This window comes from Chanos chanos, chromosome 10 (assembly GCF_902362185.1).
Source record: "Chanos chanos chromosome 10, fChaCha1.1, whole genome shotgun sequence".
Classification (NCBI taxonomy): domain Eukaryota; kingdom Metazoa; phylum Chordata; class Actinopteri; order Gonorynchiformes; family Chanidae; genus Chanos; species Chanos chanos.
In genome coordinates this window covers 26,372,030-26,388,477 of record NC_044504.1, presented here as the reverse complement: position 1 = coordinate 26,388,477, position 16,448 = coordinate 26,372,030, and the positions used below count along the sequence as shown (strand labels likewise).

The 16,448-nt window shown below is 38.5% G+C and overlaps 1 protein-coding gene across 1 annotated transcript; it reads right to left on the bottom strand.

The window, feature by feature from the left end:
* Positions 1-2,718: 2,718 nt before the first annotated feature.
* On the bottom strand, positions 2,719-8,508 carry mmadhcb (metabolism of cobalamin associated Db). Its single transcript, XM_030786273.1, has 8 exons — positions 8,473-8,508; positions 7,428-7,466; positions 6,758-6,902; positions 6,165-6,382; positions 5,903-6,011; positions 5,316-5,446; positions 3,841-3,927; positions 2,719-3,506 (listed from the first exon to the last, which is right to left on the bottom strand). The coding sequence occupies exons 2-8, from the start codon at positions 7,434-7,436 to the stop codon at positions 3,312-3,314; spliced, it is 894 nt and encodes a 297-aa protein (XP_030642133.1). The 5' UTR covers positions 7,437-7,466; positions 8,473-8,508; the 3' UTR covers positions 2,719-3,311.
* Positions 8,509-16,448: the final 7,940 nt, after the last annotated feature.

Sequence of the window (16,448 nt, the reverse complement as noted above, 5' to 3'; positions counted from 1 at the left end):
TGATTGATACTGCATCTACATATTTGACTAAAATGGTTACTTGACTAATTCAAAGTAATTTGGTAAAAACTGTTAGACATACATTAGTGTAATGATGAAATAAGTCAAGTACTTAGTACACAAAGTTGTGAACTTGGAAATCCACAGTTTAAATCCTACAATATCATTTGCTACCATGGTGATAACTGGTCCCATACAAATGACATTTTCCCCTGTGCTTTATCTGCAGTTCTCCTGTCACAGATCAAGATTCCTTTAAAGTAATTAGTATGATCAGAACTCAGCTTTGCATCTTTGGTGAAAGTAGTTGAACTGAGTTTTTCAAAAAGTGGAGTATTGAGCAAAACAATTAACCCCAATAGAAAGTTCTGTCAATCATACACCACAATGCTGCGACCTAGGTTTTACCAGACATGCAAGAGTATTGAGATGACGGTCTTTCAAACATGTCAGAACCTAGACACAGTCTGATGGCCATTGTTTGGCCGCCGGTCTCTCGTGTCGGTTACATGCACAGTCTTTTTGGGTGAGTGCTGGCAGTTGGCCTGGCATACGTGATTAGTAAATCTCTCCTGTAAACATGCATGCAAACAGCTGTCAAGCTATGTAATTCTTCGCACGAATTAACTGAATAAAATGTTAACTGAAAAGTCTCAAGAGGACTCAAACAGATCTCTAGCTGTTTGAGATATTTTGACAGTTTTGAATATTTATTAAGATCAGTGTACTGTAAAGTGAAGTTCTGTCAGTTTGTTGTTCAATGATCAAACAATGTCAAACTTTAAGTGTCAGAACGCAGAAAGTGGTAACTTCAACTGCATGAAATGAAAGTCGTTGTGTGTGTGTGTGTGTGTGTGTGTGTGTGTCTGTTGAGATGTTGCTATTTGACATAGTTGTGGTAAGGCTGCAGTCAGTACAGGATTTTGACCCATGAGCGGTTCAGCACTCTTTCCGTTGGAATTCCTGTTCTTTGAAACAACAGTTTGAAAAAGCGTACAAAACAATAAAAAAAAAGGACTGACTGGATTATTTTAAAATAGGAGAATGAAAAAACATGAAAAAACAAGCAACTTTGTCATAAAACTGCTTAAAATGATATATGTTTGCCACTCTTATTTAAAGCTTAATCCCTGTTTTTATACATTACCTTGACAACCTTCTCCTCTCAGTGCTGATGTGGGATGAGGAAGTGGGAAAATGGGATTGTTTATTTGCCAACAGACAAGTAATTCCTGCTGTGCCTAGCACCCGGCACCTCTAATCGAAATCTTTACGCCTCATGTAACTGTGTGTACAAACAGTTTCACTGATCCACTCTGGCTACAGTGAATGTAGCAGCAAGCACATGAGTTCAGCTGAGCATCTTTAGGACGACACGTGTTAGAGCATATGTGGGGCACAGAAGGGGAAATGCCCAAACATGCCATGTAGCATGCTTTGCTGACAGATTAAAGAATAAAAGATGGATTATGGATTCAAAGACAATTTCTAGATTTCAGAGAGGTCATCATGCTTGTATGTGCCTATGTGTAGGAGAGACCATGACCTCTTGACCCCTTAGACCCCTGTATGACCTTTTTATTCCAGACAAAGCAATGAATCATCATTGATCTAGTCTGTACTTATTTTCGTTTCTTTTAAAGTTTTTTTTTTCTCTTTGGATATCTGATTAAATAGACATGGAACACCACTGTTCAATGGTGTTACAGATGTGGATCTATTCATGCAAAGTTTAAAAAAAAAATCACATATAAATCTTCATTTATCCAAAATGTTTTGTATGTTAGAATGCTGCTTAAGAAGATTTTTTTGGGGGGCGGGGGGGTCCTACATCTCGTGGTTTCAAAGAGGAACAGTGGTTAAGAACCTAAAACCTAGGATGGCACATCTGCCAACCTTATCATCCAAAGACAGTCAGATAATGAAAAAGTCCTATTTATTTCACTACTAATGCTGATGGAGACTTGCTAAACTACCAGAACAATAATCATGTTGTCGGGCCCAGAGGAGACTGATTAGGGTCCATCTGTTGTATCATAGCCCCGTTTGGGCTAATGAATGCTAATGTTGCCCAGGAGACGCTCACCCCAGCAGCTGCTACCCTTTGACAATGCCCCTTAATGGAGACTGCTTCAGTCAGACTCCCGTGACTCCACGGGGATCTGTGAACACATGAACCTAAGGGTAGGCAACCATTCTCTGACACAGCCAATCTGTAAGAAGCTACAGATTCCACTAAAACTTGAAAGGCATTTAACTTTTTTTACTCAGACCTGTATGCGGTGCATTCCTACATACTGGGGGGTTGTCTTCTTAGTCATGTGTTGAATACATACCACATCGCTGTGTTTTTTCAAGCTTGGCCATGCCAGCCTTTATCAGTATTAGGCAGCACCTCCAGCTTGCTTCTATTGGCAGACAACAAGAACATCCCAATCTAAACATCTGAAATGTATTTTTCAAATTTTTAAAAGGACGCTTCAGCTTCTCTATAGCCCGTCAGACCTCAGCCATAAATGCCTAACTTCACAGGTGATTGTTGTCTTTCACAAAACCTTTAAAAGATATTTCGTGTCAGTATATTGGACAGTTGTAGGGTCATGGAGGCAATGTAGATTAATTTTGTTACAGTTTTTCTCAAGCATTGAAATCACCATCAATAATGATGTTTTTATATGTTATCTATATGTTGTCTGTAATGACCACTAAAGACAAAAGTAAACTGTCTTTTTGATTTAATGCAAGCTGAACACATTGACATAGCTTATAACACTCTCACACAGTGACAGTGGTTTAGGCATCTGCTTCTGTCTAAACTGAATTAAAATCAGTGAAATTATTTAATCCATGACTGCTGTATACGAGAAATGTCAGGGAAGGTCCAAAAATCTCTTACAACAGACTACAAGGGTTTATTTTCTGAGGTCTGAATTCAAGTGGAAAGGCAATATGAGGGGAAAAACGGTCAGTTTTCTGACCGCAGATATCCCTGCTCTGAGGTCACCGTCACTGTCCTGGTGCTGAGTTCAATTACACAGGCAGTTGGCTTGACAGTCAGCGCTGTGTTTTAGGTCTCATGGAAAGAACCTAAATGTTGCGGTTGATTGTATTAACTGCAAATGTCAGGATCACTGGCTCCCTCTTAAACAAGAATAATATGCTACTAATACAATATACTCTCCCCCATGATGTCACACATTATCTTATCTTTTTCACCAAAATATATAGATACACTTTACAAAAATCAGCCAATGGTGACACAGTTTAAGTGCTGTAATCTCCCAGTACATTCTTGAGCAACACAATGTACACTAGTCCCCTTGAAGCTTCTTCATGACAAGGCTGTTAGGTGGGGCGTTGGTGAAAAGTGTTCCCACAAAAATGTGGGTACCCCACAAGATGTGGCGAATCACTTTGCAGCAGCCAAGGTCTTCAATCTGAAAGCCCAGATGTCGGTATCTTTCATCCGTTTCAAACAGGGTGTTGTTTGTATATGACCCAAAGTACTGGAAAACAACAGTCATATAAAAGACACAACACTTTAAATTTCATAACATGTTACAAATGTTAAATATCAATTTGAAAAAATGAGAGAATACTCTACACCAGAGCAACTCCACAAATGACTGTTTGATTTTGCTCCAGCCCTCAACTGATACGCCTGCTCTATTATTCTGGACCTCCTAAGGACCTTAATGCCCTGAATCAGCTACACTGAAACTGATATATTTATACTGATATAGAAATAGAGAAGTTGAATATGTACTGACTCTTTAAGTGGTGTGATGTAACCCTGCTCTACATGCCTACATGATGACTGAAACATAAATGTGTACTTACAGCCAGGCCAGAGGACGGATCAATGAAGTCAGCCCAGAAACCTTCTTTTTGGAGAGCACAGCAAATTTCCTTCGCTCCTGCAACAAACTGGAACCAAATACACAATTACTTAATTAATACCAAGACCTACACTCTCTACTACTTCACAAAACTTTTTTTTTTTCTGCGCAGTTAACTTGAGCAAAGTACGAAGGCCACAGCTTCAAGCAAAAAGCAAAGTAAGAGCTTACTTCTTCAATTTCTGTAACAATCTCACATAAGATGAACATTTTTGCACATTTTTGGGAAATTTTTTACACATTTTGGGGAAAATCTGGTTCTTAGAATTGAGCCAGTTTGGTTATAAAATAAGGCAGAGACCACACACTACTGGATTCTCGTTATTCAGGATACTGGCCCCAAAAAACATACAAAAGAACAATGCTGGTTCTCCCATAGTGGTTGGTTCCATGCCAATTAGACCAAAGCTCATCCATTATGAAGTTTACCAGACAGTGAATAACGCACACTGGTGCACGCACACAGAGCTATATCACGCACTTCTCTTTCAACCCAGCATGCTGTACGTGCTTCCGAAAGAGATGTTTTCTATTGTGTCAGACAGACTCACATAAGTTCACACACGTGAAAGACAATAAAAAGATCTGACAGTTAAAATAAACAGGGCGTGCTTAAGCATTATAGTAGTATGTCATTTTAAACCCATTGTCACTACAGCTGAACAGCATATAGCGGCTGTTTCCATTCATCTTAGCAGCATGCAATGCTGGAACCTGTTCATGGGAGCAAACATTAAGTCTATGATCAATATTTGTTTTCCTGTCAAAAAAGAAACATGCTTCTAAAATCTGTTATGCTAAAAAAACCCAAAAACAAACAAAAAAAAAAACTGCACATTCATAGACTTTTTAAAATAATTTTCACAAAGTTGCTTTTGGAATCCAAAGAATGAGCATTCAAAAATACAAACTGGAGAATTAGAGTTATGCTGACCACATCCAAATGTATTCTGACGATGGTTTACAGCCTGGATATAATCAGTGGAAGCATTTCTTTAATGGTCCCAGAGGGGCTGCGTACGGAGATTTCACAAATCACTCTACGAATACTTAACAAATGTTCTGACTGTAAATTTGGAGAGGAATTCTTGGTTAACCCATAAGATAATAATTAAGCTTAGAGAACCTTATGTACCTTTGCCATACTGTGCATTAAATACACCTACAAAGACAAACTTAGATAAAAATAAAATGATGTATATACATACTAATAGCAGCTTTGAGACCATGTTAAGTAAAACATTTTGAGGACGCTATATCTTTAACAGACAGAGCCACACTATTCCATAATTTTACCTCTAGCAAAACCAGAGGAGGCAAAGGGCAATTGCAAAAATATAAACAAAGTATTTTATTTGAGGAAGAACTGCTGGAGTACATCCTCAAAAACTTCTGTCTAAGAGGACCCTTACTCACATTGGCCAGCAAGTGCTCTCTTTCCTGTTCAACCTCCTCACACCAGCCAGTCATATCATTCTTGGTCTTCTGCGTCACTGTGACAACCATCATGCCATTACTTGGAGCTTCTGGGAACATTGCCTGAAAATCTAAATGGACGCAAGAGAAGACAACACAAATGATGCAGTATATAACAGTGATGTACCAATGCATGAGGATCACTACTTTTACAGTGGCTTTCCAGTAATGTAAAATGTCAGTTTGAATGGTCACACCATCCGTTTAAAATCGAGTTTAAGCTAAAACTATTTAGGGTGAAACTCCATCAACATCGCAACAAAGTTTCTGGCAATATCAGACTGTATTATTACCATAGTATGCCCTCTTTGATGTACTAAAAGTCATGCTGACCTCTAGTGGTCATAGTTGAAGATGCAACTTAAACTTTTCTTCACCCTCAAGGTGCACTCTCCTACATTCAGCTACTGTGCCTTTACTTCATTAGAGTTAATGTTAACAAATGCATAGGAACTGGTAATGATTTTTGCTCAGAGTGTCCAAATATAAACGTATGTTTTTCTGGAAAATTCAAAGTGTGAACACACCATTCTTTAACAGCTCAGGGCAAGGTTGTATTGCACATTCCACATTTGATTTGTCAAAATACTCGTCTGCTTTGCCGACTCTCTGTGATGACTGGGGATCATCTTCCCTCTGCAGAATAAGGACAAGTTAATGATGTTGTCCTCAGATAAGACAGGAAAGTACCCAAAGAGAATACAAAACGTATCGACAGACATCAAAGTATTATGAAATTACTAATCACAACCGACTAACTATGAACAACAATTATACATTAAGTCTTACATGGAACTCGCTCACAAACTGGGCTAGGACAAACTCATGCCTCTCACTGCTGGATGGGGTGGTGAGGACATCTGGTAGTGTACTGTGGTTGGTGCCAGTCTTCAGCTCTGCTGTGCCCTTAAGGTGACAGTCGAAACCCACATTACCTGGCAACTGGAAGCGCTGGTCCTGAGGTCCAAACGGGCCCATGGCCTCATCTGGCCACACAGTCCTTGTCCCTGAGAAAACATAAAAGTGCATTCATGTGAATAATAAAACATCCATTTTAAAATCAACCACAACAGAAGTTAATCCATACCACAACTACAGATGAAAAACAGCACTGTAGCTCAGTGTGACATTTATGTGGAAGAGAAAATGAAAATTTTAATCACAATAATATTGCAAGATATTGAACAAAACTGTTTATGTAGCAAATCCACAAAAACAGCACAATCTCTTTTGGCCAGGGTTTAAAGATCACATACAGGATCCACATATACTAAAATATTCCACACTCCTGATTCTTCCCTCATGGGAACTTTGTGTAATATATAAGAACATGTTGAAGGTAACTCAGAGACCACAGAGGAAAAACAGAAGCCTGTGCCTACCCATGGCAGGAGGTGTAATATTGAGATGGGGTTCATCCGATCCTGAGGAGCCAGCACCTGAGAAATGTCTAAGTCCAGCGATACGCCGTACCAGAGTGTGAAGCCCTGGCAGGTACGTCACCAGCCTCGCTCTGCCACAGAGCACCTAAAAAAATCAATAAAAATCACACACATAACCAGGGAGTATTTAATTACTACTACATGACCAATGTAAACCGTCTTCCGTTCAAACATAGAGCGTGGATATAGTAGTTCAGTGGTAGCTGACCCACATTCTAGACCTCAGAGGGATTTCTGTATCTCATAGACATGGCTCTGGCACTTCGATACTACTAAAGACCATGATCAAATTGGGTGTGCTCAACTAACAAAATCTTAATGTGGGCAGATCTGCAGGAGAGGGGTTGGCTACCACTGCACTAATTCATTTAGTATGCATTCACAGCAGGTCTATGGTTCATTCACATACTGTAATACGAGTAGCTCTTGTTTGTATGACTGTTTTATCTAGCGAGCTTGACAGGAAGATTGTTTTCCTTAAGAACAATTCTTCCAATGGAGACATCAGTGATCCCAAATAGTAGGCTACTCAATGGGTTTGCTATCATGTTTCATAGTTCATGGTCCTATTCCATCACTACCACTGTTGTAGTGTAGTCAGTGTACTTACACTGGTCATTCTGCTGGACTTCTGTCTACTGCTGTCCACCTAAACAGAGGAGCCAATAATTAGAGTGGCATCTTAGACTATACGACCTAACATCGTTCACTAAAGCCTTGCTAAGGTTTTAGACTGCAGAATTCTAGGATTCTAGGGAAAAATTCGGGTAACCCGACAACACGAACACGACATGACACATCTCAGATAAACATGAGACGAAAAACAGTTACAGTTTATTCTAGTACCGCCCCGATGGGAGAGATTTTTCAACATATATACGGATATATATTGGACTGTTTAACTTACAAATACGCCAAAAAAAGGTCCTCCAAAAGGATTTATACAGCAATTGAATAACTTTAGGCATTACTTAAGATTTAAACATACTCACAAAAGTTAATCTTCTGCAGAAGTTCGTAATAAGAAGTACCAATAGTTAACAAATTTCAGAATACGCTACACACATACCATCTCTGACAAAGTTCGATATTCCGGCTACCCTTTACTAACCAAACCTGAACGGTTAAGTCAAATAAAACCATCTTGAAGGGTGTCAGAAATGAACTTAGTCCCTCGATGCTGTTATTAGAACATCTAAATTGAAGAGAAGCATTGTTGCTCCAAAAAGCGGTAACGGTGTGGCTAGTATGTGAAGCTGAATTCGGCAGTAGGATACACCTTAGCAAGATGATTGGCTTCCACAGAGCCTCGTGTCCTCCCTCTAGCCTAGCGCTACCACACAAGATTTAGCAGTGAAGTAATGAATTTTTGGTTGCTTCAGTTACGCATTCTAGTGCGAGGTTTCAACTATAAGAGTTTCAGTGGATCGCCAGGACAGGAAGTGAAACGAATCTCGGGGAAAGTTTCCTGGGACAAATTATAACCACAACCTAGGGGTTTGATACCATGCTAAATTATTAGGGTAAGAAATATGTAATTAAGAGACCAGCACTGATTGACTGGATGTTTGAAACAATGATCAGTCCGCACAGTCCTCACATATTATAGCTAGGAGATAAATCTACAGAATACGTCGTACACAGCTTGTTCTTACCTGTGGTTTTGACCTATCCACCTTAGCTTCCACTTGTTCCTATGTAACCTTTCTTTTGATTACGTAACGACGGTCTCTGGCATGGGACAATCGGTGACTAGTAAACGCAACGCGCAGACAGGCATACAAACGTAGACGTCAGAAATAGAGAACGAAAAAGTCACATCTTTTTAAACTTTCCTTACCCAATAACGAGCATACACGAGAGTCCAACATGTATCTCTTATTGCTTCATGCTGTGTGTAGTCTGTTGTACCTCATATATTATTCTTTTTTGTTTTCAGTCAAGAGGAGACTCATGTACTATGCTCATACAAACCACTTCTCTCAGTCCACTAGATGTCAGTAATTTATCGCTTATTGTTACAGACATTTAATGTGTTTTTCACGTTGTTTTATTGTTTGCCTCAATCGCATGTCTGTTACAAAAATGCCAGTCTCTATACGATGTTACAGTACAGTTGAGAAGTTATTGTTCAGCTGGCAAGAGACTGTTGAAAGCCAAAACAATTAGATAATGTTTAAGTCACACTCATACATCAGGTAACATGCTGAGGGTTCATTTTAAACCCTAATTCCTACAACCCAGGGGTGGAAAAAATCAAAAGTAGAAGTACTCTTGCTAAAAAAAATTACAATTACAATTTACGCTTTTGTAAATTGTAAATGGGTGACTATTTTACCCTCACTTAAGCATTTTTCAGAGGGGATACTTCAGCTTTACCAAGAGTCTTTTTTCTTTTTTCTTTTCTTTTCTTTTTTTTTGGCAAGAGTACTTCTACTTTTACTTTTTCCACTCCTGCTAAAACCCGTATTAAGCTAATTGCAGTTTGAGGCATTTATTTTCAGTAATATATTTAAAATAACTGTCATATAACTATAACATCTGAAGGAAAGAGGTTGCTGGTTCCTCATGTTCCACATCATTCTCTGAGCTCTTATCAAATGAGCACAAATGAAATGTTAAACTGATGACTCGAGTATTTGCACTTTCTCATCAACCAGTGAAGTACATGTTCTCTGTCTTTCTCATCTCAGACAACGGATACCAATTTCTCAGCACCAGATTCACATTGTCCTCAGGGCTTTCAATGTTCATATCTGTCTCCAAGATCAATATAGAGCCTCCTTAATATCTCTCTATAAAAAAGGCACTCACAGGTGTTTAGGAGCGACCCATTACCAAGAGAGTGTTATAATGCAAAAATCATGAATAATAGATACAGCCCATCCATCAAGTCATCTTGACATCTTGATGGCAAAGTAGTCTATGTCTTAGCACAACTGATTTATGCTGTCAATCACTGAACCCTTGCTTAGTGTAATGAGGGCTGTTAACTTGTGCACTGAAGGAAAATGACTAGGCGTTCCTGAAGAATGAACTGGGAAATGGTACTATAGAATGTGATCCTCTGGAGCTGAGCCATATTCTGTCAGATGAATCCCTATACTGTTAGGATGATTTCTTATGCAAGATCAGATATGAGATAATGAGTCCAGCACAGCTGTGAAGTCATGGTTGACTGAACAGTGTTTGTCGTAGAAGACCTGAAAGGGAGGAACCAGGCACCAGCCAAACATCACCTTCTCTCCTTTGTTGTTCCTCTTTGTTCTGTTTGCTTTGCTCTCTGACTGGTGTGTGTGTGTGTGTGTGTGTTTTAGTGAAATTCCAAGTGTAGTACATAGAAGATCACAGCTAATTTGCCCCTGACACAAGAGTGCTGAAAATAAATATTTGAAGCACCATTTGACATGAGAAGCCTGGCAAGTCTTAAACAACCACCTACTGATCAATGTCACCATCAAACGTATTACCTTAAACTGGCCTTAACAAAAGAATTAGCACCTGCATGTTACTGATTCTGGAAATAATCATGTCAAAGTCATGGGTATTGCAGGCAGAGACAAACAGATTCTCCCTTTGCCTCATATTCATCTGGGCACATTGAGCTAATGTTGCAAAAAAGAGTTACTTTCCATATTGGATATGGCACTGAAAAAAAAAAATTCTCATGCTTGTGGAAGATGCTGTCAGTAAAGACCTGCTGTGGGTCCAAAATGTTTTTAATTTACCTTTGCAGTGACTCAAGAGTACTTTGCATTTCTAAGAGCTGGTGATAGATTGCAGGATTATTTACATTAAAATCTCCTTATGCTCTTTTGAAATATCTGTTGAGTGATCTTAAGGTGGTAAGTTATCTTTAGATAACTAAACCTGATAATTTGCAATGCCATCAGACAGTTTCTGCCCAAAGGATCCGCTGAGTCCCTAATGCTTCACACTGTCACCTTGTTTTCTTGAATCATTACCATCATTTTCCTGTGTGTTATTTCCAGAGGTACCACGGACTTCATAGCAGTATCAGAGTTAGAAATCACCCAAACCTGGGCTACACCCTGCATATGTGTCCATCAGGTCACTGTGTTATGGATTGATGGTCATTATCAAGAAAGAAATGGACAAAGTGCATCTGATTTGTCAAGATTAACCTCTCTGATCTTCATGGATGCCCTACCACACTGCAGGGGATGGTACCATTAAGAGCAGACATCATGCTGGGGGTCAGTGATCTTTCTGGTTCCCCTGACCCCCTGAGCATCCCAGAGGACAATTAACCTGACAGGATGTCACTCTCAGGCTTGCTGGCCATCACTTTGCATCAGCTCTGTATAAAAGGTTGTTCAAGTTGACCAGTATCCTCTGACAAAGACCTTGTGGTAATGTTCTTAAAGGTCAGCATAACATTGGAGGTTCGTGCCCTTTTCCTTGGTCAGTTTCTCTTTCTCTGTGAAAGATTTAACTGTAGAGTATTCCTTCAGGATGAGGGACTGTCACACATGTTGTCTGGTTTTAGTTCAATCTGGGTAAGAAACATTTTTTATGATGATTTACAAGATGAAAAATATGGGCTGCATTCAGGATAAATTACTTTGACCTGGCAGTCATTCAGCTCTGGAAGTGGAATTGACCTTTGTCATGACTACAGTTAGAGTACGACTGTAATTCAGGTAATTAGCAAAGAATGACTCTGATTTCATCTGTGTATCTCATTCCTGCTTTTGCACCTTGGGATTTGATATAAATCCCTTTTGCTACTTGTAATGAGATTTTAAACTTTATAATTAAGTAATGAAATAATTTGGAACTTGATGCCTCATTATTTTCCAATACCCATCTGCATATAATTATTCTGTCAGCATGATACTGAGATTAAAATGTGAAATTCTATGAGTATGCACAGTATGTGGCATCTAACTGTGTTTGAGCAGAGTGAGCAGCTCACATTTCTTGGATGATGTCTGCATTTGAGAACCAGCAAATTCTACACCAAGCAAGTACTTGGAAACAGTCTCATGCTGAAAAATCACATTTTTTTCTTCTTTGGCGTTATGACTTAACAGGCCGTGCTAATTCAGTCATCTGGAGTGTGTTTTTCTTTAACTGATCAGTAACCTCTGTCTCAGACAAAGTGGACAGAGATCTAAAAAAATCACTTAATTGTTATATAAACTGATTAGTTTATCTAGATAGCAATAATTGTGGCAAATTAAGAGAGGAAACACTGGAGTGCGCTGTGTAATTATTGAGATATAGTGACCAGGGAAGGCAAGTGTAATAAATGAAATGCTAGATTTTAATCGCAGAGCTATGATATACTGTGCACTGCATGCACTGGTCTAATTTTAGTGCAATGTGTTCAATTATTTAACTTTTTGATATCTGGCTTGACTGACTTATAATATCAGTCACGTTATCAGCTTAACAATTTTTGTAGATTTATGCAGTTGCAGAAGGAGTACTCTGTATTGTTGGATGTATATTGTTCCAGTTGTTATTGCTCATATAGTAACTGAGAGTGAGGAAACACAGAGAACAGAGGTCTGTCCTGACAGTCCTTTTCCAAACATTATTAAACAAAGAATCTGGGGGTTGGGTGTATCAAGTTTCAGTGTATCAAATTTTATGCTTTTCATAACTGTAATACAGTTCTATTAATCGAGGGACCCTATTGGCTCCAATCCTAGATCTGTTTTAATAGTTTAGTCAGAGGTCCATCCTGAAAATAGCCCAAGAATGAATTACTAGAGAAGTTTACAAGATCATCTGGACTGTCCATTTGCTGTGTTCACACAGTAATGTGTATCACTTGGACTGGGCCTAATTGCTAGAAACTTTACTAGGAGTGTTCAGCTCTACATTTGTCTTCAAGTTACACTTTTGTTTGTCATGCTGATATGAACGATACATTTAAAGGCAGCATTACGGACTAGTGCATTCACTATAAAATCTTCACCAGTATAAATGGAAGTGCTAGACATCTGAAAGCTACTAGCGCAGCATATTGTTCCTATCTAAAGGTCGTGTGAGAGCGTGATTATCACTGACTATCATCACTTGTAAAATGCGGCTCTCATTGCTTCCTTTTCTCTGCCTTTTTTCCCCTTTTCATTCTGAACCGTGTTTCATGTGGGCAATCTCATATCCGCTGACATTTCCACTTTGCCAGAAGACCTAAGGAGAAAAGCACTTTTCCTAGCCTAAAACTGGGATCAGTGGACCTCAGCTGAATAGGTGGGGAGGCTATGATTCATATTTCTGCGTTTCATTCAGAGTTACATGAGTTTCTTAGAACTCTCGACTCATATGTCATTTTGAAGTATTGTTGACTTCCACTGTCTACCTGAAATGACGTTGAAAATCAAATAGGTTTTGAAGGATCAATTAAAGCAACGCTTTGCCTCAGTAATGCCGATTCTACAGCCTGTAATTGGATTTTTAACACAGTGCAAAATTCAATTAAATGACTGTTTCTACAGTGCTGCTGCAATTCCCTCTCTTTGAAAATGGGTCCAGAATGAATTTTAAATAGAGCATTCATTGCTTGATAAAGAGCTGCATTTGTGACCTTTAAAGGTTGTGACTATATTTTTTGTGCCACATTTTTTACATGAATGTTTAATAACAATGTTAAAAGCTTTTGATCTGAGCAACACTATCAAAAAGTCTGTCTGAGCTCTGGAACAGAATCAAACTGATCTTTGTCCTCCAGCATTTGGCCCAGTTAATTACAAATTTCATACAGACAGAATTCCATATTATATGGAATTATTCACAAATATTCAAATTCCTGATAACCACTGTGATCAGCTATCCATATTTGGAATCCAGTTTAGCGTCTGCTTATCTTGCTTGCCTCCACAAAATCAGCTCATTAATTAATTGTAGAAATTGAACTTTGTTATTCATGTACGGTCAGGATTTTAGCACACATCTGAGTGATAACTCATCAAATCAAACATAAGAGCTGGTACTAGTTCTCTCTGTTAGATTCCCTCCTCTGAGGGCCTTGAACTCAGAGATAGACTTGACTGACTTGGCCAGAGATAGACTTGGCCAGAGATAGACCTGAGTGACATTTGTGCATGAAAAATAATCCCACGGGGATTGGTACATCAGCATGTACCAGTGGCTTAGACAGTGAAATATGTCAAGACTGTCATTGCCTTGTTAGCACATACTGTCACTGCCACATTATGTGGCAAAAGGGAAAAATGAAAAAAAGTGACTGTCTTATCTTTTTTTTTTTTTTAATTGGCAGGTTTTTGCCAGTTTTCATGTCATGTGACATTTGATGATGAATGTCATTTTAGAACACTTTAAATCTAAATATTCCACTGGAAAAGCCAAGCTGCGACCAAAAATATCACAGAATTATCTGAATTGAATGAAATTTAAATGTTTTAATGTTTTAAATGTAATTTCTTACATTACCCAAACTAAATCCTGGCTTTGTTTTAGTCTATGGAAGTAGGGAGAGTAAAGAAAAATTGTGAGAAAAGTGAGAAAATCTCCAGCAAATGTTACAGATTTGTTTAGCACATGGAAAATGTAGCCATGTGTGGACACTTGGTAGACATTTGATCTTGTACCACCACCACCACTGATTTTGATAACGCAAACACACACACGCAGGAGCACACACACGCACACACACACACACACACATTCATACCTTTGCAGAAAAAATGAATGTGGAAGCAGCAGTGATCATCTGAGCATATTATATTTAGAAACCAATTAGAGGGAGGTTACCACATATCTTGAGATAAAATGTTCACATTAACATTTTATCAGTTAAGGCTGAAATCCATATTATGTGCTTTCTTTGTCTATCAGGCAACTGATTTGGAGGGGATTACAGAATCAATATTCTCTGCCTGACTTTAATTCCTGACTTGAACTCATTATGGCAAGAGCACGAATCAGATTAAATTGTTGACCTCCAAAGCGACTCTGGAAGTAATTAGGTTGACAAATTAGCCTGAATTTTCCAAGGGAGATGCAAAAGCAAATGAAAACATGCACAGGCAGCCCTGACAATAAAATGAATTAGCATATTCACATGAATAGCCTTCAAATAATGGTGACACAAAAAGGTTTGGAATGGAAAGTTTAATTATTGTTGATAACAAAAACACACAAATCAACATCTGCAAGCTATGTTAGATGCCCACAACAATTAGAATGTACAACACTTATTGCTTCTAAAAACTAATGAAGACATTTTCACAAAATGTGAAGTTACTAACCTTTCCTTTTGTGATCATTTCTAATGTACAATTTCAGGTGAATTGGTGGTGAAATGGAATGGAAACATAGAAATGTATGACATCCTGACAACAGGCATTTACAATGCTATGTCATACATTCAATTATAGATGTTCCTACTTTTGAGGGATATAAAGTACAAGGAGTGATATCTAAGTCCTCTGGATATGTGGACCAGGTCACTGAAAAGATGAGGGATTTTTATTTGCAATGGCATCCTAAAAATGGAGTAGATTTATATCTGTAAAGTTATGATATATTTGCACTGTTTTCTAAATAAAACTGTCATACTATACTGTTTCTATAGAGAACTCAAAAATTTTTGGAACACCACAACTTTCTATTTCTACAAACTTGAGTTTTGTGCCTACTGGAGTCTTTTTTCCTCATTGTGAATGATACTTTGTCATCTCTTCCGTTGTGGGTCAATGGTTATGTGCACTAATGCACAGCTAAAAGGAGTCAGTCATGCATCTGTCCAATAGCCAGGAGTTGCCATGACTTTCTTTGGGATCCATCAGGCCTCTCACATTATCTTAAGGTCCTCAGAGACATAGGTAGCTATCTTTTTACCCCAAAGGGCCGAAATTCCATTACCACCACACTGTTCATCAATTCAATCAATGGCACAAGACCATTCAACCAGCATAGACAGTGCCATAGCTAAAGGGGCTCTCTCCTACAGTACAACGGCTACCAATACAACACAGAAGCATTTCTCTTGGTTTAATGAAGTGTAATGGGAGTTGCTCACCAAACCCTGGAGTCATTCTCGGTGCTCTTTTAGCAGTACTCTGACAGTCATTTCACAGTCAGCTTCCTCAGGGAAGGAGATGTTCTACATCATACACTCTCAGTCTCACAAAATCTAATCCCAGCTTGATTTAATCAGTCCTCAAATGGAAGATGATGAAAAAAGCAGGGAAACTGTTTATTATCTCCAAAATGAGGCCGGGAACGATGTGGCTATCATTACCTATCAGTTCCAAGCAATATATGAATTGAATCAAGAAAGAAAGAAAAAAAAAAAGAGTCCTCATTGATACAAAAATGTGGATGCTGCAATCTATAAACATTACATGTCAAACAGTAGATACCTTATGAGCTGTTAAGATTAAATGAATCGTTAAGTGTTTCTAGATGAAATTTACTTTCTGCAGTGGGGCAGAATCATGCAGAGTTGGACCACAATAAATCAGTTTGACATTTTATGCTATTAAGGAAACCTTGCATTTAGGAGCAGCTTTTTTTTTCTTGATATCAAGTGTGGGCTGAATGCAGGTTATTCATTATTTTGACATCGTTGGCTTCTCTCGTCACCATAAAGTAACAATTGAACAGTCAAACAGTATTCACTACAATGATT

What these genes read in the sequence shown, in the direction of transcription:
- mmadhcb (XM_030786273.1), bottom strand. An exon ending in TATTACACCTCCTGCCATGG is followed by an intron (nt 6,383 to 6,757) that starts GTAGGCACAGGC and finishes ATGTTTTCTCAG; the next exon opens with GGACAAGGACTGTGTGGCCA. An exon ending in ATCCGTCCTCTGGCCTGGCT is followed by an intron (nt 3,507 to 3,840) that starts GTAAGTACACAT and finishes GTTGTTTTCCAG; the next exon opens with TACTTTGGGTCATATACAAA.